Here is a 23439-nt window from a genome sequence, read left to right on the forward strand (position 1 = left end):
TCACATGCATGTGCTGTTCAATACTCAGCTGAAGACTGGATTAGAACCCTCAGCAGGTCTCTGGAACTCTTCTCAATAACACTCTGTCCTCTCTGGTATTCTGAATTGTGAACTCTCGTCACCTTGGCCTCTCCAAATTTTGAACTTTGTCTCCTTAATACAGAGATAATGCTGGGGTGTGTTTGGGTTCCTACTGCCTACTCTGGGGCCTAATACTCTCTTCAGGAAGTAAACTGGGGTAATTATAGGTTCACCTTTTTACTTCCTTTCTCTCTGGTGCCACTGGTCTCTTAAACTTCTTATTCTATGTCTAAAAACCATTGTTTCATATATTTTGTCAGTTTTTTCTTAAATGTGTAAAGGCCTATCTAGTCTCTGTTACTCCATCATGGCTAGAAGATGAACTTGCATTATGATAAAAGTTTGTGGTGGCTTCATATTATTTACTGTTGGATTCATATATGTATTTGTACATATATGTATTTGTCTATTTAACCTCATAAAACTGGCCAAAGGAAAGTGAAGGTACCAACTACTCTTTAACATAGATGTGTGGTTTGTGGCTGTTCAGTTCATGCTGTGGTCTAGTTAGCTTTATTCTGTTCCTTGAACAAAAAGATACACAATCAGCTGGAAATTAGACTTATGCCATCTCCTAAAAAATACCATGCAGAGTTTTGTGAATGAATTACTGGAAATCCATCTACATGTTTGGAAGACAACTCTAAATGCATGTCTTTCTTATGGTCTAAGGTTGTGCTGTTGAGTATGGTAACCATTATCCACATGTGGCTGTTTTTGTTAATTTTTAAATTAATTTAAACTCAATTATACTAGTCATATACCAACTGTTAAATAATAACCATATGTAGCTACTGCCTATTATACTGAACAGCATAAATAGAGAATATTTCCATCTTCATAGAAAGCTCTCTTAGAAGCATTTGTCTAAAATGTCATCTCCATGTATGATGAATAGTACATGATTTTGAGATTCAAACCTGCTATTTCAAATCTACTGTTAAATTATAAGACAGGTATAGAAAAGACAGAGCCAAACATATGTCTACTGGATAGACATGAAGAAAGGACATTTAAGTGGAGAAAACTGAAGGTCTAATTCCATGGGACTGACAGAAGAGATGCTGTGGAGAGTCAACTAAGCTTTAACAATAAGACTTTATGAAATCAAGGAATAAAGCAAGGAAGAATATTCAGATGTGAGAAATAGAGATAATACATTCAGCTGGGGAAAGGAGGTAAAGATCAAATAATAGGTTTTATGACAGCATCTATAACATCAAATGGTCTTCCCATGTACTGTGTGGAAACATCATATGGCTATCATTTTGATCTCTAAAGCATATTAACATACATGGATGAACATTACCAATAGTACCTACCATGCAATATAAAAATATTTTATCCATTCAGAAGTACCTCATCCATTTACAACTATTAATTGACTTAATTTATCTACATATTACATCAACACATTGTTTCATATATAAATATTAAAACACGTATTGGGAATTACATCTACTCATCTTGTTATAACTTGAAAATTTTTGATGGCTTCATATTTTGGGTACTTAAGTTTTAGTAAATGTATAAAATAGTTTCATGTATGAGACAGTCCATAATAAGAATCAAGGGAGCAAAAAGAACATCAGTGCTTTGTTATTCTGCCTCTTTCCTCAAGTAAAGCCATTTGATTAATAGCACCTATTAAAAATTAATTTAATAGAAAATGGCCCAACTTTAAATCTAGCAACATAGACTCATTCACTTCCTTATTTTTATAGCTTGATTTATTTCAGAAGTTCTTGCTGAGAATTAAACTTTTACAACAGTATCGAAGCACTCCTTATACTTTGTGATACTAGCTAAACAAAATAAGAGTGTTAATCCAATTATTAATAGTGTTTAAAATACTTTTCATAGATATTCATACACATTTCTAAAAACATAATTTATGACATAAAATAACTTACAATTAGACCATTGTTTAATTTGCCTCTATTGTTCCAACCACCACCACCAACAACAAAAGGTTTGTTGAGGACTGTTAAAGTCCACAGTGGAAAAGAAGAGTAGCTAAATCATTTTAGGAGTGATTAGTCTCTTGTCCATGTCTGCTGTGTAAACTAATCTAATCCCACAAGAGTCTTTAATGTTATCAAGTAAATGACAGAGCACACATCCCAGAGCCCCATACCTATTGCTCCTGTATACTCTGCTCTGGGTATCTTCTCATCACCTCCAGCTTTCCTCCATCCATCTATCTCCCTCTTTCACTTTTCCTACTCCATTTCTTCTGCTCCCTCCCCCAGTGCTTACTTCATTGGCTTCTCTTCCTCCACTCATGCCTAAAATGATTGATGGCTCCAGAATCCCATCATCAGCCCTTTCTCCTCTTTATAATCTCTACTTTGAAAACCTCCTTTCATTCCTATGTATTCAACTTTAAGTCCTGCCAGCATTCTTCCAACTCTCAAATCTACAGTGCTAGCCTGAATTTTTCTCCTGATTCTCCATCTAATTAACTTAGAAGCATGTCAAGCCTAGCATGTACAAAATTTTTATATCTTCTCCCCATCCCAGAACTTACTATTTCTTACCGATTTCTGATGCTAGTTAATAGAACTACCTGTCCAAACTGGAAATTTGTTGGATCTCCAAATTCTCTTCTCATCCACACATCTAATTAGTCACCAAGTTCTCTAAGCTCCACCTTGGTTCGTGTACATACTTAATTCCTTTTTGCTATAACTCCTGCCATTTCTTTGGGTCCTTAAAATCTCTTACCCAATGATTGCAATAGCTTTCTTCTCTCTCTAATCTTACATAGATTTAAGTTATATTTCCCTTACTTGGCTTTTAAGTAAATTTTTCAAAATATAAACTACATCACTTTACCCCTCCATTCTCAACACGCACTTGAAACAGCCCAATGGTTACCTACAGAATAAAGTTCAAAGATCTTTATTTAGCATCTAAGGCCACTTGTGACATTACATCTAGTCTACTTTTAGGTTTTTTTTTTTTTAAATTTTTTTTAGAAATGTGCACATAGTTCTATTCCAGCTGGAATTGTGTAATTCTAAAACTGCTATTTTATATGTCTCTGTCTCCACTAAAGAAGGAATTCTTTTGGTTTTTGCATTTTTTTTTTTTTTAGAATCTGGGTCTTCTTTGTCACCCAGGATGGAGCACAGTGATGCAATAATGGCTCACTGCAGCCTCCTGGTCTCCTGGGTAGCTGGGATTACAGGTGTAAGCCACTGCACCCAGTTAAAGATGGAATTCTATTTTTCTGACATGGAGTTTCGCTCTTATTGTCCAGGCTGGAGTGCAGTGGTGCGATATCGGCTCACTGCAATCTCTGCCTCCGAGGTTCAATCTCTGCCTCAGCCTCCCGAGTAGCTGGGATTACAGGCGCCTGCCACCATGTCCAGCTAATTTTGTATTTCTAGTAGAGACAGGGTTTCTCCATGTTAGTCAGGCTGGTCTAGAACTCCTGACCTCAGGTGATCCACCTGCCTCCGCCTCCCAAAGTGTTGGGATTAAAGGTGTGAGCCACCACGCCCGGCAAAGACAGACAGAGATGGCACTGCTCACCTTTATGTTCCCAGTGACTAAACACAATGTTTGGTTTGTAACAGACTTTCACTTAACGCTTTTGTTGTTGGTGTTACTGAAACAGTGAAGATTTATTTTTTTGCCTTCATCATGGGCAATTTCTGACCAAATCATCTACCTGTCTTAACTAGCTATAGCTTAGAATACACATATAAAATAGAAAAAAATATTTTTGCTTGGTGTATGAAGTCAAGGTCAAATAAAAAAGGAATATCTGGCAAAATATGACACATCTGGACACATGTATATGTACTTATAATATTAGTATATGCATAGCTTTACATGAGCATTTGTAAGTCTGTAAATTCTTATGAATACTCATTTATACTTATAGACATGCAGTAAAAATAGGTGGTTAGAACCTATAGCTTGGGCCACATAATTTTGATGTACTCTCCAGTCTGTTTACAGAAACAAAATTATTCATATGAGAACAAGATTAGTAGATAGAACAGCCTGTGACTCTTAAAAGCTCATGTCTTTACAGCTAAAAGACAAAAGAAATATACTTTTGTATGGTATAATTTTCATATACTCGAAACTGAACACTACAGTGGTTTCAACAATTAAGAGGAAAAGTTAGAATAATATTTAAAAATCATTCCTTCAAAACTATTTTTGGACATACGTAGGTCATTAGTAACAAGTAAACTGTTACAATCACTGCCAATTATTATTTAAACTTACCTGATTATTATATGCATCAGGTGCGAGTTTCTTATATGTTGGTGCCATAAGAGTGGACAGGTTTTGCAAATGAGACTCCAGTTTTTCTTCCTGTATAAAGTGAATAATTCTACATATTAAATTCTAAGTCCATTTTCTCTATATGTAAAAGAGGCTATCAGTTAGATTATTCCCCTTACATTTTGAATCCAAAACACAATATACGGTGCCTTTATTACTAAATAAAGCATCTTTAAAACATGACTATCATTTAATTTTATATGTGCTAGTAAATATCTAGCTATTTGTTTTTTTCATAAGATGGATTTTCTACTTGCATGTGGATATTTTGCATTTTATACATACAAGCCTGTGCTAGGAGTAGGGTTAGGGGAATGAAGAAGTATGGTCTTAAAGAGGTCACATTTTTTAGCTACCAAGGAAGATGAACTATTAAAATAACTTATTTAGCTTAATTTTTCTCTTTCTACTCTTTACATTTTATGTTTATAAAGATAGTATTTAAAAAATTTGAAATGATCTCCCCACAGAGCAACTAAAATTTACTGGACACTTCAAATATGGATAAAATGCTTCAGAACTAGAATGCAGGATACATGAAAAACTGCAAAATTTACTCGAAAGGGGAAATGCTCAGTTACACCCCCACCTGCCCTGCTCATGAACAGATTTTCCAAGTAATATGCTGTTGAAGAATGGTAGGTGATCATGTTTAGCTGCTCCGTTTATACTTAACGTCTTCATTTCAGATTGATATTTCTCTAAAACAAAAGTTGGGAGACATAACCACCTAGCAGAGATGTAAATTTTAGAAGGTGAGGAGGTTTCTGAACAGAGCTCTCCCACCTAACAGAGGCGGTAAGTTACTTGGGATCCTCTGGATTTGGTTTACATGAAACCTCGTGAAAGTGATAAACATTTATTAATTGATAAAATAGTGGCAAAAAAAGGTTATCTGTAGAAAATTAACATGGCGGCATGCAAAATCAGTACTTTTCATTGTTATTAGTATTCATGTTCTTGTCTTATGAAATGATCTCACACATTTAAGTAATGTTTAATTATTGAAAACACCCTTTAAAAAAACTTTCAGGAGTTTTTGCACTTGCTTTATTAATTGTGACTATAATAGTAAATGAAAGCTTAATAAGGTTAACAAATTCTTCATTTAAAGGGACTCATCAATGTTATAATATCTATAGTATGGAAATATTTGAATTGTATTCAAAATTTAAAAGATAATTGTAAGTGTATAGAATGACTGAAAATGTGGTCATATCTAAATGCTAAATATATTGAGGTTTTCTAATCATTCAATTAGTACAGAGACAGTCCCTGACCTATAATGGCTTGTTTTTTTTTTGTTTTTTTGTTTTTTTGTTTTACTTTAGGGTGGGTTTATTGGGGTATTAAATGGATTTTCAATTTACAATGGATTTATGGGGATGTAGTCGCCTCATAAGTCAAGGAGTATCTATACTCTAGACTACATGCCAACCCAAAAGTTGTTAAATTTATCAATTTGCAAATTATATTTTAAGAAATACGTATTCTAGAGACAAGACAAAAACCAATGACTTTGGTGAGAAATCAATGTCCGTTTATTTCCATTACAGAGTTACATTAAAATCTAAATGTGTTTTAGCTACTTAAATGCATTCATTACAGTGACTTTAAATTATTTGAATCTCGTGGCATATAAATGTGACTAAAAATGGTCTTTTCTGAGTGTAGTACTTATGTAACTTCCATAATTCAAAGTCAAAATATGAAAAAAACCACCAATTCTCATTTAGTTTTAACAATGAAGTGACACCCTTTAAAACTTTAGAGTTAGCATAAAAGACCAACGAGGAAGTTTTTGTTGCTCAAATTTTATCTATTATTTTGGCATAATATGATTATTATGCCAACTTAAAAAATAGTGTGTATCTACAGTTTGGGAAGAACTTTGATTAATAAGAGCCTACCAAGATATGTCATATTGTTCACTCCATCTATGCTAATGAATTCTCCATGAAAAATAAAGTGATTATACATCAGGAAGTAAACAAACCTCTTTTGGGTCATCCCCAAGCAGCTTAAACTTCCTTGGGATCTTGCTTCTGGCAAACTTACATCCATTGTAGTACATGCTCCATGAACAACCAAAAGAGAAGGAGGCACCACAGGTTTCTGGATCCAGTCCCTGACAGGCACAGGTTCTCCTAAGAAATCAAAAGACCAAATTCATTGCTATGGATAGCATTATATAGGCTGTGCAGCTGATATTCTGAGTGTCTATATGCAAAACGAGTTTGAAAAGAAGCCTAATCTAACTCTGTATTAAGCCGTGGCATAACCACACACAGAACTATTCCAATTGACTTTAAAACAATTTTATTGCAATATAATACACATACAGAAAAGTGCACATAATTTTACAGTTTACAAATGGAACATACCCAGGTAAGTAGAACCCACACTAATAAATAAAATATTTACTATCCCCTGGAATTTCCCCTCATTTTGCCTTTCAGTCACTGTCTGTCTCCCTAACAGTAACTTCTCTAAGAATATAGTAGTTCTGCCTATTTGTATGTTAATATTGCTTTCTTTTTTATAGATGGGGTCTTGCAATGTTGCACAGGTTGAACCTGAAATTCTAGGCTCAAGTGATCTTCCACCTCAGCCTCCCAAATAGCTGGGACTATAGGTGTGTGCCACCATCGATGGCTTGTTTTGCCTACTTTTATACTTGATATATACATAGGTATATGGAATTATGTAAGTTATTTGTGTCTGTCTTCTTTTTCCATTATGTTTGGGATATCCATCCAAATCACTGCATGTAGTTGTACTTTATTCATTTTCATTGAGTATCATATTCCATCTTATAAAAATGTGACAAGTTATTCTACCATTGATGGGCATTTGAGTGCTTCCTAGTTTTTGGCTAAAATACAGTATTACAGCTTTATAGCCCTAGTTTGATAGATCCTAATGACAATAAACAAACATACAAGTAAGCAAAGAAAAAGAAAGATAAAACAACTTACAAAGACAAAATATTCAGGTAACACTGTAAATTATTTTTAAATTACTGTATGTATATTGTGACAGAAAGAAATAATTGTTAATCTCAAAAACCAAGAATTTCAGTGTACAAGAGAAGCAAAACAAAAGATAATAATACTCTGTCATCTTAACTATGAACAGGAAAAAACAGTATGAATTAATGATTTGAGTTAATCTCAGATTTTCTTTCTAAAAAATAACTACTTCATGTATTTGCCCATTAAAAAAGCCTAAAAGTAATGACATCTCCGTAGCAGGGAGCACATCTAGACACTGATTGTGATCTCTAAATATAATTTCCCATCAAAATCTCTGAAATTTGACAAGATTCTTGCCATGCATTTATTCTGTCATTCTTACCAACTAATATTAAGTGGTAACTAAACAGTTGATGAGGAAAAGTCCTGTAAAGTATTCCAGCTAATAAATGCAAAAGGAATATTACAATTAGAAATGATCCCTTTATACATGTCAGCAATAATGCAGAATGAGGATATCTGAAAATTTTCTCCTCCATAAAAGCAATAAAAGTACTGATAAATACTGTCAGAATCAGCTTTTTCAGATCTGGAAATTAGCAAAAAGCTTGCAGCAATATAGGGAGAATTTATTCAAGGAAAAAAAAAAAGACAGGATTTCAGTGAGAACAGTGAACTCTGTGGTATTTTAACTTTCCCCACAGCTCTATGGTAGCCTTCAAATCAAAACAGCCCACATTTATTATGAAAAGCAGCAGCCATGCTGCCACTAGAGGAGGCCAGATTGGTTGGATATATTCTAAAGTCCCATTCACAGAGACTTCACGTTACTTGACCTGTTTGGTAGTTTCCTGGAAGATCCCTCTAGTAAGGTTATCTTTACTTTATCTAACTTGGAGTTCATCTAGTGTGAACCACCTTTTCCACAGAGGCATTTATCAAATAATCATAGGCAACTGTTGAATATTGTCACTGAAGTGTAGCTAACAACTGGAGCAAAAAATAAGATAACAAAAAAAACTTAAAAGTAAAACCTGGGAAATGAGATGATCCATAGGAGGCTTTGAAAATATATTCCTGGGAATTTAGAAAGCCACATACAAATGTAGGGTTCACAAAAGACCTGAGAAAGCCCTAAACTCTCACCACAGCCTAACCTTGAGTGAGACCGCCCAAGCAGGGAATAAAGGCTAATGCAGAGCTGTAAATAGCCTGGCTGAGTGTTGAATGCATGCCCCAACACACATACAGACCCCTTTGTCAAAGACTGACTTATTGGTCTCAGGCACCTAAGGAATTCTGTCTAATCCTTAGCTGACCTCTAAGCTAACCAAGCAAAGACTTCGATGGCTATCTATGAGAAATAATACAAACTTTATAGGAGTAGTGAAAAAGAAATCACCACCACCAGAAACAATAACATATTCTGGGCAGGGGGTAGAATCTGATTTTCGATTTACCAGATTATTTTATTTATTTTTATTTTTGTAGAGACAGGGTCTCACTATGTTGCGCAGGCAAGTCTCGAACTCCTTGGCTTAAGCGATCCTCTTGCTTTGGCCTCTCAAAGTGCTGGGATTACAGGCACGAGCCACTGCTCTCAGCCATTACATTAGTTTAAAATGTCTAAACAATTAACAGAAACAAAGTATGGACCATATAAAGTAGTCAATAGAGGCTATCCCTGAAAATGTCCAGACGTTAGGCCACTGGACAAAGGCTTTAAGTCAGCTATTTCACGTATGCCCAAATAATGAAAGAAAACTATTTAAACAACTAAAGTAAGAATACAGAATTTTACTAAATACATGAGATAAACTCAAGAAAAAGATATTATTAAATAGAATTCTAAAGCTGAAAGTGTAAAAACTGCAATAAAATATTAGCAGAGTTGAAAAGGAGGGAGGGGAAAAAGGGACTTGAAGATAAGTCATTTGAGATTATTCAGTTTGAAAAATGAAAAAATAAAATTAAAGAGAATCTCAGAGATCTGTGGAAGACCATAAGGCATACTAACATAGACAATGCAGGTCCCCAAAGTAGAGGATCAAGAATAAAGAATAGGAAGAATATTTGAAAAATAATGGCCAAAAACTTCTCAAATTTGATGAACAACATCAATCTACATGTCCAAGAAGCTCAACTAACTCCATGTAACATAAAACCAAAGATATGCATACATATAAACATCATAACCAAATTGCTGAAAGCCAACAACACAAGAAAATCATGAAAACTGTATGATTATCATGTACGCAGGAATCCCAATAAGATTAATAGCTGATCTCTGATCAGAAACAATGAAGACCAGAAGGCAGTAGGATGACATAGAACCACAAGAAAAAGACTGTCAACCAATAATTCTGTATTTTGCAAAACTATCTTTCAGAAATGTATTATATAATAAATTAGGACATTCTCTGATACATAAGAGTTTATTATTTTCAGGCATGTCCTATAAAAAATACTAAACGTGTACTTCAGGCTGAAAGTAAAGGACACTATACATTACCTCAAATCCACCTAAGAACTTAAAGAGCACCAGTAAAGATAATTACATAGGTAAATATGAAATCATATATGTATTTTTGTTTGTAACTATTTTTCTCATATTTGATTTAAATGACAATACCAATCTGATTTAAAAGACAAAACATAATCTGTGTTAATGGGCATAAAATATATAAAATGTAATTTGTAAAATAGCACAGAGTAAAAAGAGGGAATGGAGCTATATGGGAACAAAGTTTCCTTATACTGTAATGAAATTGGTATTACTTCAGACTAACTTTTATAAGTTGTAATCCCCAGGGAAATCACTAAGAAAATAACATCAAAAAATTTAGTAAAAGACAAGGGAGTTAAAACAGTACACTAGAAAATATCTACTGAATACAAAAAAAGATATAGACAAAATGGCAGACAAATCCTACCTTGTCAATAATTATATTAAATGTATATGAATGGTGAATTGAAAAATTAAAAGGCAGAGACTGGCAATGTCGATTTTTAAAAAGATTTAACTATGTGATGTCTACAAGATATACACATTTTATAATAAAAAGTTCAAGCCATTAAAATGATGCAACAAATGTAAACATACATGTAATCAGCAACAGAGCACCAAAATACATAAAGCAAAAAATGGCAGAATTAAAGGAATTGATAGATAATTCACTAATCCACTTTCAATAATGGCTAAAAGTAGACAGAAGATTAAAAAGAAAACAAACTGTAAAAAACACTATAAATCAACTAGGTCTAACAGACATCTATAAAACATGCCACCCACCAACAGCCGAATATACACATTCTTCTCAAGTACACATGAAACATTCTCCAGGATGGACTGTATGACAGGTTATAAAACAAGTCTAAATAAATGTAATGCTGAAAAAATTGTGCAAAGTGTGTTTTCTGATAAAATTATAAATGAATAACAGAAGCAAATTTGGGTAATAGGTAAAAATATACTCATATAATCAGAAATCAAAAAAAATGACAGAAATCAGAAAATACCTCATTGTAAATGAAAACTCAACATACTCATAGGATGGAGCTAAAGCTGAGCTAGAGAAATAGAAATTAGAAAATATCTTATTGTAAATGAAAACTCAACATACTCATATTTTATAGGATGGAGCTAAAGCTGAGCTGGAGAACAAACTTCTAGAAAAACACTACTAAAACTGACTCAAGAAGAAACAGAAAATCTGAATATACCTACAACAGGTTAAAAGATGTAATCAACACTACTTAGATCTGTCAGACAAATGAGGTCACAGGGAAAATCACTGCCTTCAAAACCAAAGAGACAGATGGATAAAAAGAATTACAACTTACCGGAGCAGAAACCTCTGTGGGAACCAGTGTTGGGGGAGGAAAATCTGAACTATAAGTGATGAATTGCTGGAGGTTCAGTGTGAACAACTCCAGAGGCATCCAGTCATAATGGGTTCCTCACAGTTCTGTGAGTTTTCTACATTCAGGAGCCAGATGACATTCTCACAATGAATACTAGAGAAAAATACCTTCATGCTTCCATAGGAGGAGGGGAAAAAATTTTGGGAAATGACATATACCATTCTATTCTTCTTACAAAGTTCTGCCATCAGGCTAGGTGTCATGGCTCACGCCTGTAATCCCATCACTCTTTGGAGGTTGAGGCAGGCAGATTGCTTGCCAGGAGTTCAAGATCATACCGGGCAACAAAGGAAAACCCCGTCTCTAATAATAATAAAACATATTAGCCAGGCATGGTGGCATGTGCCTGTAGTCCGAGCTATTTGGGAGGCTGAGGTGGGTGAATCACTTGAGCCCAGGAGGTCGAGGCTGCAGTGAGCTGAGATCATGCCCCTGCACTCCAGCCTGGGCAACCAGAGTGAGACCCTGTCTCAAAAACAAAGGAAAATAAATATTATGAACAAATGTGCCCACACATTTAATAAGGTGAAATGGACCAATTCCTTGAAAGACACAACTACCAATATTTACACAAAATAATAATCTAAATAGGCCTATATCTATGAAAGAAATTGAATCAGTAATAACTTTCCAAAAACAAAGTACCAGACCCAGATGGTTCATTCTGATTTCTACCAAAGTTTTAAGGAAGAAATTATATCAATTCTCCACAATCTCAAGACAGAAGCAGAGAAAATACTTCATAACTTATTCTATGAGACCAGCATTACCTTAATACCAACACCAACATCTTTACAAGAAAAGATAACTACAGACTAATAGCAACCATGACCATGAATGCAGAAGTCCTTACCAAATGGCAAATCAAATCCAATAATATATATAAATAATGTATCACAACCATGTGGGATTTGCCCCAGGTATGTCAGCCTAGTTCAAAATTTGAAAATCAATTAATGTAATCTATTTCATTAATAAGTTTTTAAAAATGGTAATATCAATAGGTGAAAAAAAAAAAAGTATTTACAAAATCCAACACTGATTCATGATTTTCAAAAGCCTCTCAGTAAACTAGGAAAAGAAGGGAACTACCTGAACCTGATAAAGAATACCTACAAAACCATACAGCTAACATATTTAATGTTGATAAAATTGAAGACTTCCTGCTGAGATCAGGAACAAGGCAAGAATGTTGCCTCTCACCAGTGCTTTTCAACATCATACTGAAAATCCTAGATAATACATTAAGACAAGAAAATAAAACAGATTAGAAAGAAGTTGTCTTGCAGATGACATGTTCACCTAGAAAATACAAAAGAATGACCAAAACAAAACCACCAAAACTGGATATAAAGTGATTATAACATGGTTGCAGGAAATAAGTTTAATATACAAAAGTTGATCACTTTTCTGCATACCAACAATGTACAAGCAGAATTTGAGATAAAAATACATTATCAGCACCCCCAAAATGAAATATTTATGTATAAATCTAAAATAATATGTACAAGGTCTATATGAGGAAAATGTAAAATTCTAATGAAGGATATCAAAGAAATAAAGAGATGTTCCATGTTCATGGATAGCAAGATGCGTTTTGTCAAGATGGCAGTATTTCTAACTCAATCTAGAAATGCAGTGCATTCTATCAAAATTCCCACAAGATTTTGAGGATATTGACAAACTAATTTTAAAGTTTATATCGAGAGGCAAAAGACCAATAATACATCACAGTATATACAGTCTTCTCAGACTGGTTTTTGTCACTTAGTAATAGGCAAAATAATAGTCAACTCAATACTGAAGGAGAAAAACAATGTCAGAGGACTGCCGCTACATGATTGTAAGATTTATTCTAAAGCTCAAGTTATCAAGATAGTGTGGCATTGGTGAAAGTCTAGACAAATATATCAATGGAAAAGAATAAAGAGTCCAGAAACAGACCACTTAATTATAATCAACTGATCTTTGACAAAGTAGCAAAGGTAATATAATAAAGCAAAGATAGTCTTTAAGAAATGGTACGGGAACAACTGGACAACTCCATGCACATAGGTGAATCTATACATAGACTTTATAGTTTTTGCAAAATTAATGCAAAATGGGTCATAGAACTAAATGTAAAATGTAAAACTATAAAACTCCTGGAAGATAATACAGAACATATAGATGACCTTGGGTTTGGTGTTGACTTTTTAGACACAATACCAAAAACATTATTCATTAATTAACCAATAACCTAGACTTCATTAAAATTAAAACTATCTGTTCTGCAAATGGCACTGTCAAGTGAATGAAAAAACAAGATACAGACTGAGAAAGTATATTTCTTACTGTCAATCAAGCTACCGTGCTCTGTGGTATTTACTCAAAGGAGTAATTGTCAAAACTTGGAAGCAACTAAGATGTCTTTCACTATGTGAATGGATAAATAAACTGTGATAAACTAGACAACGGAATATTATTCAATGCCGAAAAGAAATGAACTATCAAGACATGGTGGAAAGTTTAAAAGCTTATTACTAAGGGACAAAAAGCAGTCTGAAAAGGCTACATATACTGTATCATTCCAACTATATGACATTCTGGAATAGGCAAAATTATGGAGATAAAAAGATCATTGGTTCCTAAGGGTTAGTGAGGTGGGAGAGATAAATAGGTAGGGTACAGAGGACTTTTAAGGCAGTGAAATTACCCTGAATGACACTGTAATGGTGAATGAGTATCATTAGACATGGATCCAAATTCACAGAATACGTAACAACAAAGGTGAACTCTAAACTATGAACTTTCAGTGATAATTGTCAATGCAGGTTCACTGATTGCAACAAATGTACCATTCTGGTAAAGGATGTTGATAATGAGGGAGGCTATGCACATATAGGGGCAGCATGTACTTGAGGAAGCTTTGTGCCTTTCATTCAACGTTGCTGTTACCCTAAAATTGCTTTAAAAATAATCTATTTTAAAAATGTTTAAAAATTCCCACAAAGGAAAGCCCACGGGTACAGAATTTCCTCAAACATTTAAAAAAAGAGTTAAACCAATCCTTTGTAAGCTCTTCCAAAAGATAGAGAAGGGAACATTGCCCAATGCATTTTGCAAACTCAGAATTACTGTGACACCAAAACCAAAGATATCACAAGGAAACTAAAGATCAATATACCTTATCAACAGAGATGCAAAAGTCGTCAATGAAATACTAGCAAACTGACTCTAGCAATATATAAAAAGTAATACACACTGAGACCAAGTGGGATTTATTCCAGAAATATAATGTTAATCTAATGTATAAAAATGAATCAATATAATACACCATATTAACAGAATAAAGGAGAAGAACCCATGATCATTTCATCAGATGTAGCCACAGCATTTGAGAAAAGTTCAACACCCTTTCATGATAAAATTATTCAACAAGCTAGCAACAGAAAGGAACTTCTGAACTTGACACAGTCTTTTTTTAAACAAAACCTACAACTAGTATCGTACCTAATGGTGAACAACTAAAAATTTCTTTCTAAAATGAGGAATAAGACAAGGATGTTTGCAGTTGTTAATTGTACCTGACATTTTCTGGAAGTTCTAACTGGGTAATCAGGCAAGGGGAAAAAAAAAAAAAAAAGGCCACCCAGATTGGAAGTGAAGAAATGAAACTATTTCTACTTGTAGATGACATAATCTTGTATGTAGCAAATCCTAAGGAATCTACCAAAAAAAAAGTGCTAATAAGCTAGTTCAGCAAGTTGGTAGGATATAAGACCAATATATAAAAGTGAAATATATGACTATATATTATTGACAAAAAAATTGACTTTGCAATAGGATAAAAAAAATACATAGAAAAAAATTTTAACAAAAGAAGTACAGGCCAGGTGTGGTGGCTCATGCCTGTAATCCCAGTACTTTGGGAGGCCAAGGCAGTCAGATCACTTGAGGCTAGGTGTTTGAGACCAGCCTGGCCAACATGGTGAAAGCCTGTCTCCACTAAAAATACAAAAAAATTAGCCAGGCGTGGTGGCGCGCACCTGTAGTTTCAGTTACTTGGGAAGCTGAGGCAGGAGAATCACTTAAACCCACACGTGGAGGTTGCAGTGAACTGAGATGGCATCACTGCAATCTGGACTAGGCAGCAGAGGGAGACTCTGTCTTAAAAAAAAAAAAAAGTGCAGGACTTTGTGCATGTTTCATCCAAAACATTACTGAAAGAAATTTAAGAATAAATGGAAAAATATCCTGTGTTCATAAATTGGAAGCATTAATGTTAAGATATCAATACTCTCCAAATTGACCTACAGATTCAACAGAACCCCAGTCGAAGTCCCAGAAGGGGGCTGGATGTGGTGGCTCACGCCTGTAATCCCAGCACTCTGAGAAGCCTAGGCGGGACGATGTCTTTAGCCCAGGAGTTCAAGACCAGCCTGGGTAATAGAGTAAGACTCTAGCTCTACCAAAAAAAAAAAAAAAAAAAAAAAAAAAAAAAAAAATCCAGAAAGGAAACGACAAACTCATCTTAAAATTCATATGGAAACACAAGAAACATGGTAGGCAAAAGTACAAAGTTGGAAGACTTACCTGTCTTGATTTTAAAATTTACTACAAAACTATAGGAATCAGCACAGTGTGGTACTGGCATAAGAAAAGTCACGCAGATTAAGAGAATTAAGAGTCCAGAAATAAACCCATACATCTTGGTCAATTAATTGAAAAAAAATAGTCTCTTCAACAAACGATGCTGAGAGAACTGGACAGCTACTTGCAAAGGAATGAAGTTGGACTCTTACCTCTCACCATCAAATTAACATTAATTAAAAATCTAAATATAAGATCTAAAGTTATAATACTCTGAGAAGAAAGCATAGGTGTAAATCTTTCAGATCTTGAATGAGGCAATGATTTCTTAAATATGACCCCAAAAGCACAAGCTACCAATTAATAAGAAATTGAGTTTCATCAAAATCAAATTAAAACTTTTACACTTTAAGGACATTATCAAAGTGAAGAGACAACCTGTGGGATAGGAGAAAATATCTGCAAACCATGCATCTGACAAAGTTCGAGTATCAACATATATCATATTCTTACAACTCTAAAAATACAATTAAAAACATATACGTAGACTTTTCTCAAAAAAAAAAAAATACATGGTCAATACACACGTGAAAAGATGCCCAATATCAGCCATTAGGAAAGTGCAAATCAAAATCAAGAGATAAACTTCATACCCACTTGGATGGCTGTAATTAAAAAGACAATAACATTTTCTTGAGGATGTGGAGACACTGGAACCTTCATACATTGTTGGCAGAAATGTGCAAGGATGCAGCTACTTTGGAAAATAGTTGGGCAGTTCTTCAAAAAGTTAAACATAGAGTTACCATATTACTAACAATGTCACTCCTAGGCGATATATCCCAAGATAACTGAAAATACATTCACACAAAAATGTGTACACTGATGTTCATTGCAGCATAATTTATAATAGCCAAAAAGTGGAAATGATCCAAATGACAATTAACTAATAAATGGATGAAGAAAATGTGGCTGGGCACAGTGGCTCATGCCTGTAAGTCAGAGCACTTTGGGAGGCTAAGGTAGAAGGATCACTTGAGGCTGAGTTTGAGAGCAGCCTGTCCAACATGGTGAAACCCTGTCTCTACTAAAAATATAAAAATTAGCTGGGTGTGGTGGCGCACACCTGTAATACCAACCACTTGGGGGCTAAGGCATGAGAATCGCTTGAACCTGGGAGATAGAGGTTGCAGTGAGCTAAGGTTCAGCCACTGCACTCCAGCCTGGGCGACAAAGTGAGACTGTCTCAAAAAATGTGGTGTGAATAGATATATGGTCCAAAAAAGGTACTTTTTTTTTTTTTAAATAAAATGAATGAGACTTGAAAACATTAAGGTACATGAAAGAAGCCAGACAGAAAGGCCAAATATATGATTTCACTAATACAAAATGCCCAGAATAGGCAAATCCAAAGAAACTGAATGTTTATTGGTGGTTGCCACTTAGAGGAAGGATGAAGGGGAGAAGGGGAAGTGACTGCCTAATAAATACAGGGTTTCCTTATGTGAATGATGGAAACGTTCTGAAACTAGGTAGAGGTGACATTTGCACAGTTTTGTGAATGTACTGAAACAACTGAATTGTATACTTTAAAAGGGTGAATTTTATGGTATGTGAATTATATCTCAATCAGAAAAAAACATTGGAGAATAACTTAAAGGTGATTTTCTACATAAAGTAGCTACTAAAAGTTATTTTTATTTCGATAGGGGTCTTTCAAATATTGTTAGAATTAGCACATAACAGTCATTTTAATATGACTTGAAATTGGGCTCATGGTAAACAATATAAAGGGCAAATATTAAAATGTCATCTATATAACAGATTTCTGCAAGAATTCTTAATCTTTGATTTACTATTTGGAATTCTAATTGTAAAATATTTTTAAAGTAAAATTAGGTCAGTTATTCAAATGTATACAGCATAGAAAAACTAGCAAAATAATTTATATAACCAAATTTACACAACATCGAGAGAGAAAACTGTCAACTTGAAAACAAAATAATGGAAACAGGCAATGATTATCAATTGATGTGAAACTATCAGGTGAAAGTTTGACGAGGAACATAATGATTGATCAAGCTGACAATTAAACATGCTAAACACTATTAACATCACTAAAATGGGAACCAAGCAGACATTATGTGTCTCCTGATGTATATAAATAAGATGATTTTAGCACTACTTATGAAGCGTTTTTGCCAATGTATACTATACACGCACACATACTTATATTACTTAAAAATCAGCTGGGTGTGGTAGCTCATGCCTGTAATCCCAGCACTTTGGGAGGCCATGGTGGGCAGATCACTTGAGGTCAGGAGTTTGAGACCAGTCTGGCCAACACGGCGAAACCCAGTCTCTATGAAAAGTACAAAAATTAGCTGCACGAGGTGGCGCATGCTTGTAGTCCCAGCTACTCAGGAGGCTGAGGCACAAGAATAGCTTGAACCTGGAGGTGGAGGTTGCAGTGAGCTGAGATTGGGCTACTGCACTCCAGCCTAAGCGACAGAGCGAGAGCCTGTCTCAAAAAAAAAAAAAAAAAAAAAAAAAAAAAGAAAAGAAAGGAAAAGAAAAAGAACCAGTCAAACTACCAGTCCACAGAAGATACTGGGGAGAGAGGAATAGGTTAAACAAAAGAACCAGATGAAATCGGCCAAATCCAGAATGTGGGGAATTTTACAGAGAAAATCAGTTTCTTTAAAAAAAGAAAAAAAATCATAAAAAAAGGGGAAGGGCTGTTATAAATAAAAAGAGGCTTGTGAATCATATAATTTATCTTCTAAATGGAGACAAGTTTACGAGAGGAAGTTTTATTTAATAGTTATCCCAGACAATGGACAGGAACTGGCATCACACTACTCAGAAGTGTCAATCATGTGCAAGGGCTCTTTCTCAACATCATTTTTGTTTATGTGGGTGTTTTTTGAAATAGAATCTAATCAGATAATTTGAACAAACACAGTCTAAATATTAAATGATAAAGTTTTTACCTGTTAGAAATACATCCTGAAGTGTTATGTTAACAGGTAAGATGGTATGTTACCTGTCTTCTGCTTTCAAACACTAGTGGGAGGGGATGTGGGAAAAATATATGAAAAAATATTGATAAAATGTTGATAAATATTGATGCTGTGTGATGGGTCCATGGAATTCATTATATTGCACTTTTCCTTTTACGTTTGACAATTTTTATAATACAAAGTTCCTTGAAATGTTTAACATCACCCACCACGGCAGAAGGCATTTCTGGCTTTGATTTCCTTATGATGACAGATACACTCCCACAATTCTTACTTGCCAAAAAAATACTGGTTAGACTTAGTCATAAAATGGAAATCTCAAAGGGAAATCTTTAAAGAAGAAACAGCTGGTTTGGCTCAAAGAAAATGTAAAAATCAGTTTTTACTTTCCCACTGATAGATGCACTCAGAGTTCTTTTCTGAACTCACAGTGGGTGGTTTGGAGCATGTGGACACAGGGATTTGTAAGAACTCAGTGATGAGGTTCACATAGCTTTGAACATAAAACTGAGTCCGCAGGCCCAATTTGAGATTATTCTCTGTTCTTGGCAAAAAGTTGTAATTTTCACTTCTGCCAGCCATAAAATAAAATCTGTTTATGGGGTAGAAGAAACTTCAAAAGTTATTTCTGAGTAAATTCTGTATTGACATTGGATACGTGTCTATTTTAATCATGTATTTAAGTATTAAAATTTTTTATTTTGGAGAACTGCTCTAAGTATGCATAAGCATAGTTTAAGCATTATCTAAATGACTATTCATCTTTACCTTGAAACTAGACAAAAAGCAAAAGTGTACAGCTGTGCTTTTACATTGTCTTCATATTTGAAGCATGTCTTTTAATAGTTTTGTACGTGCCTGACATTTAGAGCAGTTAAACTAACAAACTACAAGCTTTCTGAGACTCTGGTCCAACCATATTTCATGGTTTTCAAATGCAAAATAATAAAAGTTCTTCATGTAATTTTTTTATATGACAGATTCCATTTCAGGGATTGGCATTTACAAGAATTATGGAAAAGCTGGCCGGCCATGGTGGCCTACACCTGTAATTCCAGCACTTTATGAGGCCAACGCACGTGGATTACCTGAAGCCAGGAGTTCGAGATCAATCTGGCCAACATGGCGAAACCCTGTCTCTACTAAAAATACAAAAATGAGCTGGGAATGGTGGTGGGTGCCTGTAATCCTAGCTACTCGGGAGGCTGGGGCATGAGAATCTCCTGAACCTGGGAGGCAGAGGTTGCAGTGAGCCGAGAAAAATATTAGAGATCTATGCTAATGAAAATTAAATTCATTACAATGAATGAAATATAGTTTCCAGGAAACTTCAATAAATTCAAACGTATTGCAATAGGACTATTCTTGAAAAGAAATTTTAAAACTATCATTTTCACAAGAGGTTCTTCAGTGATTTAAAATTTCAAACCATCAAGTCTAAGCGATATTATGCTTTAAAGACAATGCAGTATTACTGAGTTCCTGAGAGAAATGCTATTACCAGTATGAGCCCAAGTTGCCTTAATTTTTATTTGTTTTTCTAATTAAAGGCACCTAACTACATTTTCTAAAATTTTTCTTCAGAAAGAGCAAGAGGAATCAGGGTAGATTAAAAAAATATTTTAGGCTGGGCATGGTAGCTCATGCCTGTAATCCCAGCACTCTGGGAGGCCAAGGCATGTGGATCACCTGAGGTCAGGAGTTCCAGACCAGCCTGACCAACATGGAGAAACCGTGTCTCTACTAAAAATACAAAAGTAGCTGGGCATCATAGCGCATGCCTGTAATCCCAGCTACTCGTGAGGCTAAGGCAGAATTGCTTGAACCTGGGAGGTGGAGGTTGCAGTGAGCCCGGATAGCGCCATTGCACTCCAGCCTGGGTGACAGAGCGAAACTCCGTCTTAAAAAAGAAAAAAAAAATTTATGTTTAAAGTAGTCCATCATAAGTTTATAAGTTACATGTTATGAATCAGCAATTTCTACTTTACAATTCATCATTTGTAAAAGTGGTCAGGTATACACCATAAATTTTTGGATAATTATCATAGAAAGTCAAGTCACACTTTCATATAGAAAGAGTAACTTTTCTAAAGAGATTATTTATAGTTGATTTGTCTCCCCACAACCCTGAGAGAGAAACTGTGTTAAGATAAATTTAGTAAAACCATGCTAGTTAGAGTTTTAAACAGCAAAGGACAAATTTGGCTAGTTGTTGCAATGAGCAATATGAGCATTTCTTGTAAGTTCAGCAAATGATTCTATAGTTTAGTGGATGCAGAGAAAATAAGACTAAAGGAAATAATGCAAAATTAAAATTATTTTAAAACCAATTGTGAGCAAAATAACTTGTAAGATTTCTGTGTAGCACCATGAACATTCATATATTCTTTTAGTGTTATACAGGATTATCAACACAGTAGAGGAATATTAAAAATCAAACTTTTTCCAAGTGAAGGTTTAGACTTCGAGCAAAGTGGACGGTGTTGAAAACAAAACAGTAGCAACTGGATGCACTAAATATATTTAAGCGCATACTCTTGCAGTTCTATTCTAAATTCTTATATTCCTGGAAAATAATATATATCCATACCCAGTAATTTCCTGATGATTTAGCAGCAGTAAAAGTGGAAGCAGTTTTGATTACTATTGTGGAAACAATGAATAGTTTGAATGAAAGTAAAAATCCGTTCTATTTCTACAGAACTTCTAAGGCACTGTATTCTGTTTTTGCTACATACCTATGGAAGGTATTTGACCTGCGAATCCCAAAGTTTCTTATTAGACTTACTTTCTCTTTCAGATGCTGCAACATGGAAGTGGAGTCAATACATACTAATATAGTGGCCAGGCACACAGGAGCTGTCACTTGTAGCATGTGAGCACATAAATAATTTCAAGCTTTGGTATAACTGAGGCCATGTGGGTACAGACACTCTGCTCCTAATTAGTGGCTAAACTGTCTGTACAATTCAGGTAATGAAATCATCTCAAGTTATTCACATTAGCAAATACAACTTCTTATCCCATGACTGCCAAACAGGCATTTTGATCCTCATTTTATAAATGTAAAAGTGCGTGTTGAACTCTTCCTTCCAACCAAAGACTGGGCTTTCCTATCAGTGGCCGCAAAGAGGGTAGAGGCCTTTGGGCTTCACTTACTCTTCATTCAAGGCACACCGGCGATTGGTGAGCGTGCCGTATTTCCTCAGCGTCTCGGTAAGCTCCGAGTAGAGTTTGTCAGCCAGAGACAGCGGGATTCCTTCCCACACCAGGATGAGAATCACAATCACTGCAGCCTCACAGGTGTGGCCAGCTCGCTCCCGCACCAAACACAGTAGCTTCTCTTCACTGCTGCTTCTGCGAACCACCTGTGCAGATCACCATTCCATCCCAAACACCCCCCACCCCAACCAAAACAAAACAAGGGTCACTTGCAGCAGATAAGGGCACTTATGTATGTATATTTTATCATGTCTAGGTCACAATTAGGGCAACATTTATCACCATGTGCAATTTGCCTTTTGCTGCCCATCTATAAAAAGTGGGCTTTGACCCTGGTATCAGAACAAGGAGAGATGCAAAACTATTCCTTAATGTTTAGCAACTGTAACAATGTTTATAGTTATACTATACCCAGTACAGTGGGGACAATTAAATGCTACCTGCATTAAAACCAGAGCCAGATGAAAGATACGTAAGTCTTAGTTCAAGGTTTTCACAAATGACAATGTAAAGATTAATTGAAGGTATTTAAAAGATTAAGGACCACTTCACATTCTAAGAAGGATTATACATTTAGCAGGCACTAGAATGGACCTCCTCCTCATCACTAAATTCTTTCAATTAAATACAGTTTGTTGATTTTAGAATTAATCTGCCTCTTCTTAAGAGATAACACATGATAAAAAATACAGGTAATATTCTTTTTAATTGGCATGGGTCTTTGATCTGGGTAACCCAATTCTCAGGGTTAGATTTACAAATCAAAATGCCCAAGATTTAAGATCAAAGGCTTTATTAAGTCACACTTACCCACTTAGCAATAGGACATCCCTGAGAACTTTTGCCTTCTTTACCAGTATAGATGACTCTTTCAATCCTAATAGCTTTACCCTTCTGTCCAAACCTTAAAGAAACCCACAGAAACACACACACATACAATTAGCAAATAAATTCAAGAGGCAATCAAAATATTTGAACATTTGAGCATAACTTTATTCTATGACCACATCCTGAGAAATGAACGGTTTATTATTATTTTTAAAACAGGTCGCCAAGCAAACTGGATAATAGTTTTTAAGCCTTGTTTTACCTCAGTATCAAAATGTACTGATAATGTAATGAACTGTTTTGTAAATTACATGTGGGTGAAAATAATGGGAAAGTTCATTTCTATATAAAATTTCACAAAGCACAAAATTCAAGCTAGTTTGCCAAGTTCAGTCTTCTAAAACATAGACTATTTTTTCCCTTACTAAATTTAGCTATTTTAAAACTTGGGGAGTCATAACAGATTTTAGTTAGAACTGTTCCTCCAAGAATGTCTCACAATTTAG

The 23439-nt window shown here is 34.8% G+C and overlaps 1 protein-coding gene across 6 annotated transcripts in view; it reads right to left on the reverse strand.

Moving 5' to 3' along the window:
- TET2 (tet methylcytosine dioxygenase 2) overlaps positions 1-23439 on the reverse strand; it is a 131775-nt gene that overhangs the window by 13679 nt on the left and 94657 nt on the right. For 5 of the 6 annotated variants that reach the window (XM_021938682.2, XM_021938680.2, XM_021938681.2 and 2 more), the window contains 4 exons: positions 22916-23009; positions 22043-22251; positions 6386-6536; positions 4330-4419 (listed from right to left, as the gene is read on the reverse strand). In XM_021938682.2, the coding sequence (XP_021794374.1) occupies positions 4330-4419; positions 6386-6536; positions 22043-22251; positions 22916-23009 (544 nt within the window). The remainder of the gene's footprint in view (positions 1-4329; positions 4420-6385; positions 6537-22042; positions 22252-22915; positions 23010-23439) is intronic. The other variant, XM_021938684.2, reaches the window with a different exon arrangement.

The sequence above is a fragment of the Papio anubis genome, chromosome 3 (genome assembly GCF_008728515.1).
Source record: "Papio anubis isolate 15944 chromosome 3, Panubis1.0, whole genome shotgun sequence".
Classification (NCBI taxonomy): Eukaryota; Metazoa; Chordata; class Mammalia; order Primates; family Cercopithecidae; genus Papio; species Papio anubis.